Consider the following 20,059-nt stretch of genomic DNA (forward strand, 5'->3'; position numbering starts at 1 on the left):
AACAAAAATAGAAAAATACCATACAAAGGTAACCAATCATGGCTCAGTGCAGATTACATCATGCTTCTTAGTTTGTCACCTGGTTATTATTGTTTATTCAATGAATTATCTTGAAGAATGTAAATGCTACCATCACAAACATAAAGCATTTAAAAGATCCTGCTTTATATCAACCTGCATGCACACACTTAACAACCAATCATTGGTTGTTTCCTAGCACTAGACACAAAAGTTGGACAATACACAATCGGATGTATGAAGTTTTCACTTCAGTGAGTAGTTGAGATATCCGGAAAAGGAGACCGACCAAGCAAGAGTAAGTCTTCTCCTCTTTTGTACTTCAGTTGACAAGACAATCGTTTGTAGTTACTTGACTAAAGAACTCTCTCACCCTGTTTTTCCAGAGAGGCCTACAAAGACCAATGAGGCAACTGCTACCAGCTGCAAAAGAAAAACATTTAAGAACATAATAAAAGTTAGGGATAAGAAAAGTCCATTTGGCCCATTGAAGGTTATCTCTCTAGTGCATTACTTCTCCAATAATGGCATCTAACTGTGTTTTAAACACCAAAATATTTTTAGTTAAGTACCTTGCTTGTGATATTTATCTAAACACTGGTTTCATTTTAGTAGACTTTTTCTTCATAGCTGATGAAATTTTACTTTTCACTCATTGCCATTTATGCCACATGATCATATTTGGCATGTTGTGAAGTAATCTGAGTTCACCTTGTCTTGTGTGCATATGTTTTAAACTTTTGATTTTCAGGCCAAACATGATTAAATCTGGAAATTATCCCTGAAAGTTTAATTAAAAAATTAGAGTTAACATTAATAGAATTTGGAAGTCTCAAGATCGACATACTAGAGGCCTGGTGTGATGCCCACAACCACTGTCCCTGCCTGGTGAAGGTAGTCCTTCATCTCTTTGTACAATGAGCAGCGTTAATATAGAGAACATCTTTAGTTCCTGGTATTAAATACAGACAAGTGTGTGTAGTTTCATGAGGAAACATGGGGCTGCCGATGCAGCTACTGATGCATACCAACTCCTTTAACCATTATACTTTGCAAAAACAGTTAAAAGCATTATTTGAAGAAGTTTGGAAGGAAAAAAATATAGCTTTGATGAGTAAACCCAATTACATTCAGTTTTCTGATTAGTAACACTGTTTTATTTTTAACCTGAAAAAAAATGAATTTGCTCACAGCTGACTTAATGAAATTAGGAAAAAAAAAGTAAAATCCAAAAGCCCAGGAATTTGTTTGTCTCAAGTTCACCGATTGGAGCAAGTACCTTTGCCACACAGATATCAAAATCCTCTAGGAAACAAGACATTTCACAGAATTTTCCAAACATGTTATCCTGTCTGATAAATACTTTTAGAAAACTTTTAATATTTCAACAGTTTTATCTAACTTAACCAATTTTACAGTTCTTACTTCCTCTTCAATTAGTCGCTTAGAGAATGCTTTAGAATTGTGCTTGAAAACTTTAGCTATACTCAGCTCTATAAACCACTTTTGAAGCAATACATTTGGGGTCTTATTCTAATAACTAATTATTGCATGTTAGTGTAAAATAAGAAAGCTTCACATACATCATTTGTAGAATTTTAGTTCAGTGTCCACACAATCATAGAAGAGGTCTGCTACTTCTGAAGGGTCAGCAGGCCCTTCACACTTCAAGATATCCTGCATGGCTTCCAGGCCTTGTTTTTCCAGATCCAGCATGGTTTGCCAAAGCTCCCGACCAGGGCCCTGTAGAGACAAATGGCCATTTTGTGTATTTAATAAGCTATATGAACAGAATCTACTGGTGGCACTAAACCAAAGTGAAATAAGCCATATTTTACAATATTTGGAAAAGATAGATATCACACAATCCTAATTAGGTTGTTGTAAATCAGAATTACAAATATCATTGAACTAATGAGCTGCAGCAACAAAATTTGCTTCTTCACAGCTATTTTTTTATTCTTGTAAACAGCAGTTTACAGACACTAAAGTCCTTTAGGGAAGGAAATCTGCTGTCCTTACCTGGTCTAGCCTACATGTGACTCCAGACCCACAGCAATGTGGTTGACTCTTAAATGCTCTCTGAAATGGCCTAGCAATCCACTCAGTTGTATCTAACTGCTGTGAAGTCAATAAAACAGAATGAAACCAGACGGACCACCCAGCATTGACCGAGGCAACGGAAACGACAACGGCAAACCCAGCCCTGTCGACCCTGCAAAGTCCTCCTTACCAACATCTGGGGGCTTGTGCCAAAGTTGGAAGAGCCGTCCCACAGACTAGTCAAGCAACAGCCTGACACAGTCATTCTCATGGAATCATACCTTACAGACAATGTCCCAACACTATCCTCGGGTATGTCCTGTCCCACCGGCAGGACAGACACAGCAGAGGTGGCGGCACAGTGGTATACAGTCAGGAGAGAGTTGCCCTAGGAGTCCTCAACATCAACTCCGGACCCTATGAAGTCTCATGGCATGAGGTCAAACATGGGCAAGGAAACCTCCTGCTGATTACCACCTACCACACTCCCTCAGCTGATGAATCAGTACGCCTCCATGTTGATCACCACTTGGAGGAAGCACTGAGGGTGACAAGGGCACAGAATGTACTCTGGCTGGGGAATTTCAATGTCCATCACTGTGAGTGGCTCGGTAGCACCACTACTGACCGAGCTGGCCAAGTCCTAAAGGATATAGCTGCTAGACTGGGTACGCGGCAGGTGGTGAGGGAACCAACAAGAGAGAAAAACATACTTGACCTCATCCTCACCAATCTGCCTGCCGCAGATGCATCTGTCCATGATAGTACTGGTAGCAGTGACCAGCGCACAGTCCTTGTGGAGACGAAGTCCTGCCTTCAGATTGAGGATACCCTCCATCGTGTTGTGTGGCACTACCACTCTGCTAAATGGGATAGATTTTGAACAGATCTAGCAATGCAGAACTGGACATCCATAAGGCGCTGTGGGCCACCAGCAGCAGCAGAATTGTACTCAACCACAATCTGTAAACTCATGGCCTAGCATATTCCCCACTCTATCGTTACCATCAAGCCGGGGGACTAACCCTGGATCAAAGAAGAGTGCAGGAGGGCAAGCCAGGAGCAGAACCAGGCATACCTCAAAATGAGGTATCAACCCACTGAAGCTACAACACAGGACTATCTGCGTGCCAAACTGTGTAAGCAGCATGCAATACTCAGAGCTAAGCGATCCCATAACCAACGGATCAAATCTAAGCTCTGCCACATCCAGCCGTGAATGGTGGTGGACAATTAAATTAACTAACTGGAGGAGGTGGCTCCACAAATATCCCCATTCTCAATGATGGGGGAGCCCAGCACATCAGTGCGAAAGATAAGGCTGAAGTACTTGCAACAACCTTCAGCCAGAAGTGCTGAGTTGATGATCCATCTTGGCCTCCTCCTGAATTCCCCAGCATCACAGATGTCAGACTTCAGCCAATTCGATTCACTCTGCGTGATATCAAGAAATGACTGAAGGCACTGGATACTGCAAAGGCTATGGGCCCTGACAACATTGTGGCAATAGTACTGAAGACCTGTGCTCCAGAACTTGCTGCACCCCTAACCAAGTTGTTCCAGTACAGCTACAACACTGGCATCTACCCGGCAATGTGGAAAATTGCCCAGGTAAGTCCTGCACACAAAAAGCAGGGCAAATCCAACCCGACCAATTACTGTCCCATCAGTCTACTCAATCATCAGTAAAGCGATGGAAGGCGTCATCAACAGTGCCATCAAGCAGCACTTGCTCAACTATAACCTGCTCAGTGCCGCTCAGTTTGGGTTCCGCCATGGCTACTCAGCTCCTGACCCCAATACAGCCTTGGTTCAAACATTGACAAAAGAGCTGAACTCAAGAGGTGAGGTGAGAGTGACTGCCCTTGACATCAAGGCAGCATTTGACTAAGTATGGCATCAAGGAGCCCTAGCAAAACTGAAGTCAATGGGAATCAGGGGGAAAACTCTCTGCTGTTTTGGAGTCATACCTAGCGCAAAGGAAGATGGTTGTGGTTGTTGGCGGTCAATCGTCAGAGCTCCAGGACATCACTGCAGGAGTTCCTCAGGGTAGTGTCCTAGGCCCAACTATCTTCAGCTGCTTCATCAATGACCTTCCTTCAATCATAAGGTCAGAAGTGGGGGTGTTTGCTGATGATTGCACAATGTTCAGCACCATTCGTGACTCCTCAGATACTGAAGCAGTCTGTGTAGAAATGCAACAAGGCCTGGACAAAATCCAGGCTTGGGCTGATAAGTGGAAAGTAACATTCATGCCACACAAGTGCCAGGCAATGACCATCTCCAACAAGAGAGAATCTAACCATCTCCTCTTGACATTCAATGCATTATGATTGCTGATTCCCCCACTATCAACGTCTGGGGGTCACCATTGACCAGAAACAGAACTGGAGTAGCCATATAAATACCGTGGCTACAAGAGCAGGTAAGAGGCTAGGAATATTGAGGTGAGTAACTCACCTCCTGACTCCCCAAAGCCTGTCCACCATCTACAAGGCACAAGTCAGGAATGTGATGGAATACTCTCCACTTGCCTGGTTGGGTGCAGCTCCAACAACACTCAAGTAACTCAACACTATCCAGGACAATATAACCCACTTGATTTTCACCCCATCCACAAACATTCACTCCTTCCACCACCGCCGCACAGTGGCAGCAGTTTGTACCATCAGCAAGATGGACTGCAGCAACTCACCAAGACTCCTTAGACAGCACCTTCCAAACCCGTGATCTCTACCAACTAGAAGGACAAGGGCATAGGAACAAAACCAGCTGCAAGTTCCCCTCCAAGTCACACACCATCCTGACTTGGAACTATATCACTGTTCCTTCACTGTCGCTGGGTCAAAATCCTGGAACTCCCTTCCTAACAGCACTGTGGGTGTACCTACCTCACATGGACTGCAGCGGTTCAAGAAGGCAGCTCACCACCACCTTCTCAAGGGCAATTAGGGATGGGCAATAAATGGTGGCCTGGCCATCGACGCCCATATAGCAAAAACGAATTTAAAAAAAGCAGTAATCCACAGGCAAAATTGGTTCAAAAATCTTTAGGAAACCCTTTATTTGATTTTGTTAAAACTATAAAATGTTCCAGTACAGAAATAAGCCATCAGCCATCAAGTTTGCACCAGTGGTTTTCTCTACCAGAACAGCCCTGTCTAATCGCCCACTCCCGCTTGCTCTTCACACCCTTCATTGAGCTTCTTTTTCAAGCAACGACCTAATGTCCTTTTAAAACAATTTATAGCTCTGCATCAACAATGATTTCCACATTAATCCACAGTATGTTTTCATTTCAGAGTATTTTATCAATAAACTTCACGAAAAGAAAACAGTTCAACATAAAGAAGAGGGGCTGAATTTTACACCACCCCAGCGGGCCGGATGGTGGCATGGGGGCGGTGTAAAATTGAGCGGGAGGCTCTGGGAGGCCTTCCCGCTTCCAGCCAACTTTACGGTGTTACGGTGGTCGGGGAGTGGGGGTGGGGGGGGAATGACCTGCCCACCCCAGGCCAAATCTAGATAAATACATGAGAGAGAAAAGAAAAAAAAGACTTGCATTTATATAGTGTCTTTCCTGACCACCAAACGTCTCAAAGCACTTTACAGCCAATGAAGTACTTTTGCAATGTAGCCACTGTTGTAATGTAGGAAATGTAATGTAACAGCAGAAGATTATGGTGATAGGATTAGATAAAATTGGGTAGGAGGAGGCTCGTGTGGAGCATAAACACTGGCATAGAGCAGTTGGGTCAAATGGCCTGTTTCTGTGCAGTACATTGGATGCAATTTTCTTAAATTGGGTTCAATTCTAATCAACTTGCTGAACACTCAAAATAATCCATAATTGTTTACTGTATATTAACCCATTTTAATCTTGAAAACCTCTATCAAGGTGACTGTATAACCTTCTCAGCTCCAGTGAAAAGCCTCAACTTCTGTAGTGTCTTTTCATAACAATAATAAACCATTCCTGACATAATTCTAATGTATCCATTTTGTACCTTTCCCACTCCTTTTGTATCCTTCTTATAATTGGGTGCCCACAATCCTACAGAGTACTGTAACTGCTTTAGCTAAGGTCTTGTAAAAAAAAAAATCCTTCTTGCTTTCATAATCTTGCTTTAGAAAGAAACCCTAGGATTCTAGTGCCTTTTATACAACCTGCACTGCCCTCTTTAATAAGCTTGTATTGTCAAATCTCTCCGTTTCTTTATTTTAATTCACGATTAAAAAAAAATTCCTTCATGGGATGTGAGCGTTGCTGGCTAAGCCAGCACTTATTGCCCCCATCCCTAATTGCCCTCGAGAAGGTGGTGGTGAGCTGCTGTCTTGAACTGCTGCAGTCTGCATGGTGTAAGTACATCCACAGTGCTGTTAGGGAGGAAGTTCCAGGATTTTGACCCAGTGACAGTGAAGGAACAGCGATACAGCTCCATGTCAGGATGGTGTATGGTTTGGAGGGGAACTTGTAGGTAGTGATGCTGCCATGCACGTGCTACCTTGCTCTTCTAAGTGGTAAAGGTCGCAGGTTTGGAAGGTGCTGACGAAGGAGCTATGGTGAGTTGTTGCAGTGCATCTTGTAGATGATACACACTGCTGCTGCTGCGAGTGGTGTGGAGGGAGTGAGTGAATGCTTAAAATGGTGCATGGGGTGCCGATCAAGCAGACTTCTTTGACCTGGATGTTGTCAAGCTTCTTGAATGCTGTTAGAGATGCACCCATCCAGGCAAGTGTCAAGTATTCCATCACACTCCTAACTTGTGCTTTGTAGAACCACAGCAATGTTATGGCACAGAAAGAGGCCATTCAGCCCGTCGCGTCTACGCCAGCTGAAAAAACTAGGCCCCCATTCCAATCCCACCTTCCAGCATCTGGTCCATAGCCTTGCAGGTTACAGCACTTCAGGTGAATGTCCTTTTAAATGAGTTGAGGGTTTCCCCCTCCACCACCGATCTGGACAGAGAATTCTAGACACCCACCACCCTCTGGGTGAAAAAGTTTTTCCTCATGTTCACTTTAATCCTTCTACCAATCACCTTATATCTGTGTCCCCTGGTAATTGACCTCTCCACTAGGGGAAACCGGTCCTTCCTGTCTACTCTATCTAGGCCTTTCATAATTTTGTACATCTCAATTAAGTCACCCTCAGCCTCCTCTGTTCTAAGGAAAACAACCCTAGCCTATCCAATCTTTCCTCATCACTGCAATTTTCAAGCCCTGGCAACATTCTTGTAAATCTCCTCGGTACTCTCTCCAGTGCAATCATGTCCTTCCTGTAATGTGGTGACCAGAACTGTACGCAATACTTCAGCTGCGGCCTAACCAACGTGTTATACAGTTCCAGCATTACATCCCTGCTTTTGTATTCTATACCTTGGCCAATAAAGGAAAGCATTCCATATGCCTTCTTCACCACTTTATCTACCTGTCCTGCCACCTTCAGGGACCTGTGGACGTGCACTCCAAGGTCTTTCACTTCCTCTACCCCTCTCAATATCCTCCCGTTTATTGTATATTCCTTTGCTTTGTTCGCCCTCCCCAAATGCATTACCTCACACTTCTCTGGATTGAATTCCATTTGCCACTTTTCCACCCACTCAACCAAACCATTGATATAATTCTGGAGTCTACAACAATCCTCTTCACTATCAACTACACGGCCAATTTTTGTGTCATCTGCAAATTTCCCAATCATGCCTCTAACATTTAAGTCCAAATCATTAATATATACCACAAACAGCAAAGGACCCAACACTGAGCCCTGTGGAATGTCACTGGAAACAGCTTTCCATTCACAAAAATATCCGTCAACTACTACCCTTTGTTTCCTGTCCCTGAGCCAATTTTGGATCCAACCTGCCACATTCCCCTGTATCCCATGGGCTTTCATTTTACTGACCAGTCTGCCATGTGGTACCTTGTCAAATGCCTTACTAATATCAATGTAGAGCACATCCACTGCACTACCCTCATCAATCCTTCTTGTTACTTCCTCAAGAAACTCAATTAAGTTAATAAGACATGACCTTCCCTTGCGGGGCGGCACAGTGGTTAGCACCGCAGCCTCACAGCTCCAGTGACCCGGGTTCAAATCCGGGTACTGCCTGTGCGGAGTTTGCAAGTTCTCCCAGTGTCTGCGTGGGTTTCCTCCCACATGCCAAAGACTTGCAGGTTGATAGGTAAATTGGCCATTAACAATTGCCCCTAGTATAGGTAGGTGGTAGGGAAATATAGGGACAGGTGGGGATGTGGTAGGAATATGGAATTAGTGTAGGATTAGTATAAATGGGTGGTTGATGGTCGGCACAGACTCGGTGGGCTGAAGGGCCTGTTTCAGTGCTGTATCACTAAAACTAAACAAATCCATGCTGACTATCCCTGATTAATCTGTGCCTTTCTAAGTGGCATTTTGTCCTATCTCTCAGAATTGATTCTAATACTTTGCTCACCACCAAGGTCAGACTGACTGGCCTATAATTATTTGGCCTATCCCTCGCACCATTTTTAAACAATGATACAACGTTTGCAGATCTCCAATCCTCTGGTACCTCGCCTGTATCTAGTGAGGATTTGATAATGATCCTCATCGCGTCCGCTATTTCCTCCCTGGCTTCCTTTAACAACCTGGGATGCAATCCACCTGGCCTTGGTTATTTATCCACTTTCGAGGATGTCAGTAATTCTTCGGTCTTTATGCTTATCGTATCTAATATTTCATACTCCTTTTTAACTACAATGTCTGTATCATCCCTCTCCTTTGTGAAGACAAAGGGCTGGATTTTATATGGGTCTCGACGTTGGGATCTGCGGCGGGGGAGGGGGGACATTTTGATTGCCCCGGATGAGGTCCTCCACGGACCTTGACATCGGCAGGGCCCATCATGATCTTGCTGGCAGCGGTGAGGCATCGTGGCGGCCCACTCGCTGCTCGGCGACGGGATATCAATTTAAATATGTAAAATAATTAACTTACCTGCATTAGTGAATTTCCCATTGCCTCCTGATGTGCCGCCATTTTCAACCTGGTGGTCGCCAGACACGCCTTCGGATCCCCGTCTGGGGAAATGAGGCGCGACACCTGTGGGGAGGGGGGGATGAGGTAAGTTTATCAGTGCGGAGGTGGGGGGGGGGGGTGGGGGGAGTGGGCTCAAACTTACTTGATTGGTCTAGGAGGTGATGGAAAGGGGTAAAGTTAAAGGTTTCTGACCTTTGCGGGGCGGTGGTGGGGGGGGGGTGGCGGGCGTGTTGGTGGTGGTGGGGAAGGTCATATATTCAAGCTAAGTATTTCGGATGGGGAAAGGGCAGGAATGACATGTAATGCTATTGGGGGGTGGGAGAGGGACTGGGAATATTTCTGCAATTATTTTTAATAAGTTCACATGCACTGTTCCTTTAATAATTTAAACTGTCAGTAAGGGCTCTAGGCTCATTAAATATGGCACTAGCGCCTGTGCAGTGGTGCCGGACGCCATTGCCGTGAACGGCTCGCCCGCCCCCTCCATGTCATCGGTGGGGGGGGGGGGGGTGGTCCACCCCAGACATGTTAATGAGCCGCCGCGTATAAGATCGCGGCGGCTCCATGGAGTGAAGGCCGCGCATGCGGGCTGCCATCTTTTACGGCTGCAACATAGAATCCAGCCCAAAGTACTCATTAAGAATCATGACAACATCTTATGCATCCAAGCAAAAGTTACCTTGTACATCTCTGATTGGCCCTACCCTTTCCTTTGTTATCCTCTTGCTCTGAATGTACTGATAAAACATCTTTGGGTTTTCCTTGATTTTACCTGCCAATAATTTTTCATGTCCTCTCTTTGCTTTCCTAATTTCCTTTTTTACTTCACCCCTGCGCTTTCTATACTCCTCAAGGTTAAAGTACTAAGTTTTTTTGTGACTGTCATAAGCTTTCTTTTTCTGCTTTGTCTTACCCTGTGTGCTTCTAGATAACCAGGGGGCTCTAGATTTGGCTGTACCATCCTTTATCTTTGTGGGGACATGTCTACACTGTGCCTGTAGAATCTCGCTTTTGAATGCCTCCCACTGGTTTGCCATTGATTTTCCTTCAAGTAGCTGTAAGTCCACTTTCGCCAGATCACCTCTCAGCTTTGTAAAATTTGTTTTCCCCCAATTTAGAACTTTTACTCCTGTTCTATCTTTGTCCTTTTCCATAATTATTCTAAATCTAAATGGTCACCCACTGCTACTTCATCTATTTGTCCAGCTTCATATCCTAAGACTAAATCTGGGATTGCTCCCCCTCTCGTTGGGCTTGTTACATGCTGGCTAAAATATTTCTCTTGAATGCAGTTCAAGAATTTTGTGCCCTCTGTGCCCTTCACACCGTTTGTATCCCAGTTGATATTCAGGTAGTTGAAATCCTCAACTATTAATGCCCTGTAGTTTTTGTACTCAGAAATTTGCCTACATATTTGTTCTTCTATCTCCCTCTCACTATTTGGGGGTCTACAGTACACTCATAGTAGTGTCGCTGCTCCTTTTTTATTTCTGAGCTCAACCCTATGGCCTCATTTGATGATTCATTTAGCATATCATCCTTCCTCACAGCTGTAATTGATTCTTTAACCAATAATGCTACACCCCCTCCTTTTTTATCCCCCTCTCTATACTGCCTGAAAACTCTACATCCAGGGATGTTGAGCTGCCATTTTTGCACTTCTTTAAGCCAAGTTTCTGTCATAGCAATAATATTGTGTTGCCATGTGTCTACTGTGCCCTCAGCTCATCGGATTTATTTGCTATACTCCTTGCATTTAAATAAGGCTGCATTTGCTGACAACGCAACCACTAGGTGGCGCAGTACTTGCACAAGCGCAAATGCAGGCTCTTCAACTGGAACGTCAGTGTCTACAACGTTCAGGCAGCTGCCAGGATTAAAGATGGTGCTGCTCAATTTATCACAGGAAATGCTTATGGCTAGATCGTTCTAGCAAACTGACCTGATATTAAGTTGGATGGAAGCCCAGTAATATGCTACTATGTAGTTCTTGGATACTAACTGTAATCCTCAGATCCATTTAATAGTCCAGTCATCCTATTAAATACAAAAGGAATTTTATGATTGAATTTCCATTGGAAGATAGTGAATTGGCACCCCGATCGATGGAAAAGAAAATCGGGTGGAGTATAAAATGTGCTGCCAGTTTGTTATTGTGATCCGTTTATATGACTGTCCAGAACTGATTTCACCTGAATGCAGCTACTAGCTCCTGCCCACTGGCCGTTCTCCTCCCTCGGCAACTCCCTTTCTCCCCCTCCTCCCCACAGGCCACTTCCCTCCCCCCGCCGCCCCTCCTCAGCTGCTCGCTCCAGACCTTGCTGCTCCCCCTCACTCCCCTGGCCAATTGTACACTGCTTGCGCCACCCCTCTCCAGCTGCTTGCTCCCCACTTCCCCCCCCTCCCCCTCATACCTCTCCAGCCGCCAGATCTAGGCCGCGCCGCTTCCCTCCTCTCGGCCACTCATTCCCACTTTTGATCAGTCTCCATGTGCCACCCGAAGAAGCAAGGCGGGCCACAAGGGGTAACGGGGCAACATAGGAGCAAGTGGCTGAGTGGAGGGAAGCAGCGCGGCCTAGAACTAGCAGCCGGAGAGCGGGGTGGCGTGAAGCGAGGAGCAATCGGACGGGGTGGGTGTGGGAGGTGGTGAGCAGCGAGGCCTGGAGCGAACGGCTGAGGGGGGAGAGCTCCAGCCTCAAAGTCTCCCATTTAGCCACTTTCTCCAGCAAGTGGGGGGGATGAACACTCCATGACGCTTTATCATGCATGTGCAAAGATGGACCAGGCACGGACACGCAATGACGTTGGCACTGCATGATGATGTCATCCCGCGCACGCGCTACTTAGTCTTGGCAAGATGTAGCTGCACATGTGCGTAGTTTGGCGCACTCTGATGATGTCAGTGGGCTGCTGCGTTGTCAGGAGTCACTTTGTTTAAATAAATACCTTTTAACACTGTCAAATTCCGGTGTTGTACACGTTTTAACCTTTGCTTCTTTTGTCTTTCAGAGATACACGCTAATTTTCTGCCTTCGGCTCCCTGCTCTGAATTTGTCCCATTTGAAACTGCCCTCAGATTCCCATCCTCCTGCTAATCTAGTTTAAACCATCCCTAACAGCACTAGCAAACCTTCCTGCAAGGATATTCATCCCGGTCCTGTTCAGGTGTAGACCATCCAGCTTGTACAGGTCCCACCTTCCCCAGAACTGGTCCCAATGCCCCAGAAATCTGAAGCCCTCCCTCCTGTACCATCTCTCCAGCCATGCATTCATCCGATGTATTCTCTTATTTCTATACTCACTAGCACGTGGCTTGGGAGTAATCCGGAGATTACGACCTTTGATGTTCCCCCTGCTATTCTCTTTCATAACTCTCTAAACTCAGCCTGCAGGACCTCATCCCTTTTTCTACCTATATTGTTGGTACCAACATGGACCACGACCTCTGGCTGTGCATCCACAGCCTCCAGAATGCTCTGTAGCCGCTCAGTGATATCCAGGACCCTTGCACCAGGGAGGCAACATACCACCCTGGAATCACATCTGCGGCCACAGTAATGCTTTTCTGTTCCCCTAACTATATAATCCCCTACCACTATTGCTCTCCTGTCTTTTCTCCTTCTTGCCTGCACAGATGAGCCATCCATGGTGTTCCGGTCATGAATCTCGCTGCACTCTCCAGAGGAACCCTCTCTCCCATCGGTACTCAGTACTGAATAGCAGTTAGAAAGTGGGATGCACTCCGGTAGATGGTGGACAGGCTTTGGGAAGACAGGAGAGGAGTTACATGCTGCAGATTTCTCAGCGTCTGACCTGCTCTTTTATCACATTATTAATATGGCTGGTCCAGTTAAATTTCTGGTCAATGGTAACTCCCAAAATGTTGATGGTGGAGGATTCAGTGATGGTAATGCTGTTGCACATCAAGGGGAGATGGTTAGATTCTCTCTTGTTGGAGATGGTCATTGCCCTGCACTTGTGCAGCACAAATGTTACTTACCACTGATCAGCCCAAGCCTGATGTTGTCCACGTCTTAATGCACAGACTGCTTCGGTATCTAAGGAGTTGTGAATGGTACTGAAAATGCGCAATTATCAACAAATATCCCTACTTTTGACAATGATGGAGGGAAGGTCATCAATGAAGCAGCTGAAGATGGTAGGGCTTAGGACACTACCCTGAGGAGCTGCTGCATAGAGTCATAGAGTTATACAGCACAGAAACAGGCCTTTTGGCCCATCGTGTCTGTGCCGGCCATCAAGCACCTAACTATTCTAATCCCATTTTCCAGCACTTGGCCCGTAGCCTTGCATGCTGTAGCGTTTCAAGTGCTCATTTAAATACTTCTTAAATGTTGTGAGGGTTCCTGCCTCCAACACCTCCTCAGGCAGTGCGTTCCAGATTCCAACCACCATTTGAGTGAAAACATTTTTCCTCAAATCCCCTCTAAACCTCCTGCCCCTTATCTTAAATCTATGCCCTCTGGTTATTGACCCCTCCGCTAAGGGAAAAAGTTTCTTCCTATCTAACCTAACAATGCTCCTCATAATTTTGTATACCTCAATCAGGTCCCCCCTCAGCCTTCTCTGCTCTAAGGAAAACAATCCCAGCCTTTTCAGTCTCTCGTCATAGCTGAAATGCTCCAGCCCAGGCAACATCCTGGTGAATCTCCTCTACAGCCTCTCCAGTGCAATCACATCCTTGCCATAGTGTGGTGACCAAAACTATACACAGTACTCCAGCTGTGGCCTAACTAGCGGTTTATACAGCTCCATCATAACCTCTCTGCTCTTACAGTCTATGCCTCGGCTTATAAAGGCAAGTATCCCATATGCCTTCCTACCCTCATTATCGACCTGTGCTGCTGCCTTCAGTGATCTATAGACAAGTACAACAAGGTCCCTCTGACCCTCGGTACTTCCTAGGGTCCTACCATCCATTGTATATTCCCTTGCCTTGTTAGTCCTCCCAAAATGCATCACCTCACACTTCTCAGGATTAAATTCCATCTGCCACTGCTCCACCCATCTTACCAGCCCATCTATATCGCCCTGTAATCTAAGGCTTTCCTCCTCACTATTTACGACACCACCAATTTTCATGTCATCTGTGAACTTACTGATCATACCTCCTATATTCACGTTTAAATCATTGATGTACACTACAAACAGCAAGGGTCCCAGCACCGATCCCTGTGGTACACCACTGGTCACAGGCTTCCACTCGCAAAAACAACCCTCGACCATCACCCTCTGCCTCCTGCCTCTAAGCCAATTTTGGATCCAATTTACCAAATTGCCCTGGATCCCATGGGCTCTTACCTTCTTAACCAATCTCCCATGCGGGACCTTATCAAAAGCCTTACTGACGTCCATGCAGACAGCATCAACTGCTTTACCCTCATCTACATATCTACTCACCGCCTCGAAAAATTCAATCAAGTTAGATACGATCTCCCCCTGACAAAGCCATGCTGACTATCTCTGATTAATTCCTACCTCTCCAAGTGTAGATAAATCCTGTCCATCAGAATTTTTTCCAATTGTTTCCCAACCACTGATGTTGGGCTCACCAGCCTGTAATTACCTGGTTTATCCCTGCTGCCCTCTTGAATAATGGCACCACATTTGCTGTCCTCCAATCCTCTGGTACCTCTCCTGTGGCCAGAGAGCATTTGAAAATGTGTCAGAGCCCCTGCTATCTCCTCCCTCGCCTCACATAACAGCCTGGGATGCATCTCATCTGGCCCTGGGGATTTATCCACTTCTAAGCCCACTAAAACAGGTAATACTTCCTCCCTTTCAATGCTAATATGTTCAAGTATATCACAATCCCCCTCCCTGATCTCTACACCTACATCGTCCTTCTCCATAGTGAACACAGAGGAAAAGTAATCATTTAAAACCTCACCCATGTCCTCCAGCTCCACACGCAGATTGCCACTTTGGTCCCTAATGGGCCCTACTTTTTCCCCGATTATCCTCTTGCCCTTAATATACTTATAAAACACCTTAGGATTTTCCTTTATCTTTCCCGCCAGTGTTTTTTCATGTCCCCTCTTCGCTCTCCTAATTACTTTTTTAAGTACCCCCTACACTTTCTATACTCCTCGAGGGACTCCGCTGTTTTCAGCGCTCTGAATCTGCCATAAGCCTCCTGTTTTTTCCTGATCCAATCCTCTATATCCCTTGACATCCAGGGTTCCCTGGACTTGTTGGTCCTACCCTTCACCTTAACGGGTACACGTTGGCTCTGAACTCTCACTATTTCCTCTTTGAATGACTCCCACTGGTCTGATGTAGACTTTCCTACAAGTAGCTGCTCCCAGTCCACTTTGACCAGATCCTGTTTTATCATATTGAAATCAGCCTTCCCCCAATTCAGTACCTTTATTTCTAGCCCATCTTTGTCCTTTTCCATAACTACCTTAAATCTTACAGAGTTATGGTCACTATCTCCAAAATGCTCCCCCACTGACACTTCTACCACTTGTCTGGCTTCCTTTCCTCGGATTAGGTCCAGTACTGCCCCTTCTCTTGTAGGACTTTCTACATACTGGCTCAAAATGCTCTCCTGTATACATTTTAAGAATTCTGCCCCCTTTAAGCCTTTTGCACTAAGACTATCCCAGTTGATATTGGGGAAGTTGAAATTCCCTATTATTTTTACACTTCTCTGACATTTGTCTACATATCTGCTCCTCTATCTCTCCCTGACTGTTTGGAGGCCTGTAGTACACTCCCAGCCAAGTGACTGCCCCCTTTTTGTTTTTAAGTTCTACGCATATGGCCTCATTTGAGGAACCTTCTAAGATATCATCCCTCCTTACTGCAGTAATTGACTTCTTGATCAACAGTGCAATGCCACCTCCTATTTTACCCTGCAATAATGTCCTGGAGCTGAGATGATTGGCCTCCAACAACCATAACCATTTTCCTTTATGCTAGGTATGATTCCAACTAGTGGAAAGTTTTCCCCCTGATTCCCATTGACTTAAAGTTTGTTAAGGTGCCTTGATGCCATACTCAGTCAAATGCTGCCTTGACGTCAAGGGCAGTCACTCTCACCTCATCTGTGGAATTCAGCTCTTTTGTCCATGTTAGGACCAAGGCTGTAATGAAGTCAGGATCGAGTGGTCCTGGCAGATCCCAAACTGAGCATAGGTGTGCAGGTTATTGCTGAGTAAGTGCGGCTTGTTCGCACTGTCAACGACACCTTCTACCACTTTGCTGATGGAGAATAGATTGATTGGTCAGTAATTGGCCAGATTAGATTTGTCCTGCTTTTTTGTGGAAAGTACATACCTGGGCAATTTTCCACATTGTTGGGTAGATGCCAGTGTTGTAGCTGTACTGGAACAGCTTGGCTAGGGGCGTGGCTATTTCTGGAGCACAAATTTTCAAAACTACAGCCAGGATGTTGTCAGGCCCAGAGCTTTTGCTGTATCCAGTGCCTTCAGCCATTTTTCAATATCACATGGAGTGAACTGAATTGGCTGAAGACTGGTATCTGTGATGTTGGGGATCTCAGGATGAGGCCAAGATGGGTCGCCACTCAGCATTTCAGGCTGAAGATGGTTGCAAATGCTTCAGCCTTGTCTTTTGCACTGACGTGCTGGGCTCCCCCATCATTGAAGATGTGGATGTTTATGAAGCCTCTATTTTCGGTTAGTTTTGGAACATAGGAAATGGGAGCAGGACTAGGCCATCTGGCCTCTCGAGCCTGCCCAGCCATTCAACCAGATCTTGGCTGATCTTCTACCTTGATGCCATTTTCCCACACTATTCCCATATTCCTTGATATCTTTAATGTCTTGAAATATATGTGTTGAACATACTCAATGACTGAACCTCCACAGCCCTCTGGAGTAGAGAATTCCAAAGATTCAAAACCATCTGCATGAAGAAATTTCTCCTCATCTCAGTCCTAAATGGCCTACTTTGATTCTGAGACGGTGTCCTCTGGTTCTAGACCCACCAGCCAGCGGAAACATCCTTCCTGCATCAACTCTGTCCAGCCTTGTAAGAATTTTGTATGCTTTAATAAGATCACCTCTCATTCTTCTACACTATAGAGAATATAGGCCCAGTCTCTTCAATCTGTCCTCACAGGACAATCCCAACATCCCAGGGATTAGTCTGGTGAACCTTCATTGCACTCCCTCTACGGCAAGTATTCCCTTCCTTAGGTAAGCAGACCAAAACTGTACACAATACTCCAGGTGCGGTCTCAACAAGGCTCTATACAATTGCAGCCGTACTTCTTTACTCCTTTATTCAAACCCTCTTGCAATAAAGGCCAACATACCATTTGCCTTTCTAATTGCTTGCTGCACCTGCATGTTAGCTTTCAGTGACTCATGAACAAGGACACCCAGGTCCCTTTTAACATCAACATTTCCCAATCTCTCACCATTTAAGAAATACACTGCATTTCTGTTTTTCCTACCAAAGTGGATAATTTCACATCTTTCCACATTATATTCCATCTGCCATGTTCTTGCCCACTCACTCAGCCTGTCTAAATCCCCCTGAAGCCTCTTTGCATCCTCCTCACAATTCACATTCCCACCTAGTTTTGTGTCATCAGCAAACTTGGAAATATTACATTTGGTCCCCACATCCAAATCATTGATATAGATTGTGACTAGCTGCCAAGCACTGATCCATGCGGTACCTCACTAGTCACAGCCTGCCAACCTGAGAATGACCCGTTTATTCCTACTCTCTGTTTTTTTCCATTAATCAATTCTCAATCCATGCCAGTATATTACCCCCAATCCCTATAATCTAATTTTGTTGACTGACCTCTAGTGTGGGACTTTATCGAAAGCCTTCTGAAAATCCAAATACACCACATCCACTGGGTCACCCATATCTATTCTGCTAGTTACATTCTCAAAAAACTCCAGTAGATTTGTCAAACATGATTTCCCTTTCATAAATGCATGTTGACACTGCCCAATCCTCCCATTATTTTCTAAGTGTCCAGTTATCACATCCTTTATAATAGAGCCTAGCATTTTCCCTATTGATATCAGACTAACAGGTCTGTAGTTCCCCATTTTCTCTCTCTCTCCTTTCTTAAATAATGGGGTTACATTTGCTACCTTCCAATCTTCAGGAACCACTCCAGAATGTAGATTTTTGGAAGATGATCACCAACACACCCATTATTTATACACCACCTCTTTCAATACTCTTGAATGTAGATTATCAGGTCCTGGGGATTTATCAACCTTCCATCCCTTAATTTCTTCAGTAATAATTTTTTACTAATGTTAATTTCTTTCAGTTCTTCATTCTCGCTAGTTCCTTGGTTCTTTAGTATTTCTGGGAGGTTTTTTTTTGCATCTTCCTCCATGAAAACAGACACAAAGTATTTATTTAATTTCTCTGCCATTTCCTTATTCTCTGTCTCTGCCTGTAATGGGCCCACTCTTGACTTTGCTAATCTTTTCCTTTTTACATACCTATTGAAGCTTTTACAGTCCGTTTTTATGTTTCTTGCTAGGCTACTTTCATATTCTATTTTCTTTTCCTTTATCAGTTTCTTGGTCCTCCTTTGCTGAATTTTAAAATTCTCCCAATCCTCAGGCTCAGTATTTTTTTGGCAACTTTATAAGTCTGTTCCTTTGATTGTCAACCACCATTCACGACTATGTGGCAGGACAGCAGAACTTCAATCTGATCTGTCTGTAGCATGCTGCTTCTGCTGTTTCGCACGCACGTAGTCTTGTGTTGCAGTCTCACCAAGTTGGCACCTCCTTTTTAGGTATGCCTGGTGTTGCTCCTAACATGCTCTCATACACTCCTCATTGAACCAGGGATGGTCCCTGGCATGATGTTAAAATCTTACCATTTAATGTGTATTTCCTTTACCTGTCATTACGACCAAAATGTATTTCCAAGTAGTACCTTTTGTAATGGTGTATGAACAGCTCCCTTGACGATTCAACGGGTTTATCCACAGATCAATGAGGTCACAGGTTTGGTGTGTGTTAAGTTAGCTGATCACACTGGGAGTAATGAAGAAGGACAGTTCAGTGTCCTCAGTGTCACCTGGTTAGTGAGACAAAAACAAAAATCTTCGAAGCTTCTAGAGCGGGTGGAAGGCAGGAAGGAATAAGAGGGATGTGGGGGGGGGAGGGAGGAAGAGAGGTAGTCAGGGAGGCGGGGGGGTGGGGAGGTAGGAGGAGGAGGGGAGAGCGAAGGGAGGAGAGAGGGGAGCGAGGAGACGAGAGGACGGGAGAGAGAGGAGAGGACAGAGAGGACGGGAGAGAGAGGCGAGGAGAAAGGAGGGGGAAAGAATGGATAGAGGAGGGGGAAAACATGGGGGAGAGGGAGGAGAGGCGAGGGGAGATAGGGGCGCAAGAAAGGGCACGAGACGGAGGGGTGGGACGAGAGAGTGGGGAAAGGAGGGAGAGAGGAGTGGAGATAGAGGAAGGGAAAGGTGGGGGGACAGGAGGGGGAAAACATGGGGGAGAGGGGTAGGGCTAAGGGGAGACACGGGCATAAGAGGAGAGGGGGGCGAGAGGAGGGAGGATGGGAGTGAAAGGAGACAGGGCAACAAGTGGCGAGAGAGAGGGGGTGAGAGAGGAGAGGGGTGCGTGCGAGGAGAAAGGGGCACGAGGAAATGAAGGCGAGAAGAGGGAGGAGAGGAGGGAGGCCAGAAGTGGGGGGTGAGAGGAGGGGGTTCAAGGGGGGGGGGCGACGGGGACGGTGAGAGGAAGGGGGAGCGAAAGGAGGGGGGACGAGAAGGGCACAAGAGGAGGACAAGAGCAGTGGGAAGCAGGGGGGGGCAAAAGAAGGGGGGGGGGCGAGAGGACTGGGGGGGGGGCGAGAGGACTGGGGGGGGGGGCGAGAGGACTGGGGGGGGGGGCGAGAGGACTGGGGGGGGGGGCGAGAGGACTGGGGGGGGGGGCGAGAGGACTGGGGGGGGGCGAGAGGACTGGGGGGGGGCGAGAGGACTGGGGG

At 45.8% G+C, this 20,059-nt stretch overlaps 1 protein-coding gene across 1 annotated transcript in view; it reads right to left on the reverse strand.

Moving 5' to 3' along the window:
* Window positions 1–376: 376 nt before the first annotated feature.
* Window positions 377–20,059, reverse strand: part of LOC137379650 (secernin-1-like) — a 152,399-nt gene continuing 132,716 nt past the window's right edge. The window contains exons 7-8 of the mRNA XM_068050785.1: window positions 1,602–1,761; window positions 377–441 (exon numbers count right to left, since the gene is read on the reverse strand). Coding sequence (XP_067906886.1) covers window positions 1,603–1,761 — 159 coding nt within the window. The 3' untranslated portion in view covers window positions 377–441; window position 1,602. The remainder of the gene's footprint in view (window positions 442–1,601; window positions 1,762–20,059) is intronic.

The sequence above is a fragment of the Heterodontus francisci genome, chromosome 2 (assembly GCF_036365525.1).
Source record: "Heterodontus francisci isolate sHetFra1 chromosome 2, sHetFra1.hap1, whole genome shotgun sequence".
NCBI classification, from domain to species: Eukaryota; Metazoa; Chordata; class Chondrichthyes; order Heterodontiformes; family Heterodontidae; genus Heterodontus; species Heterodontus francisci.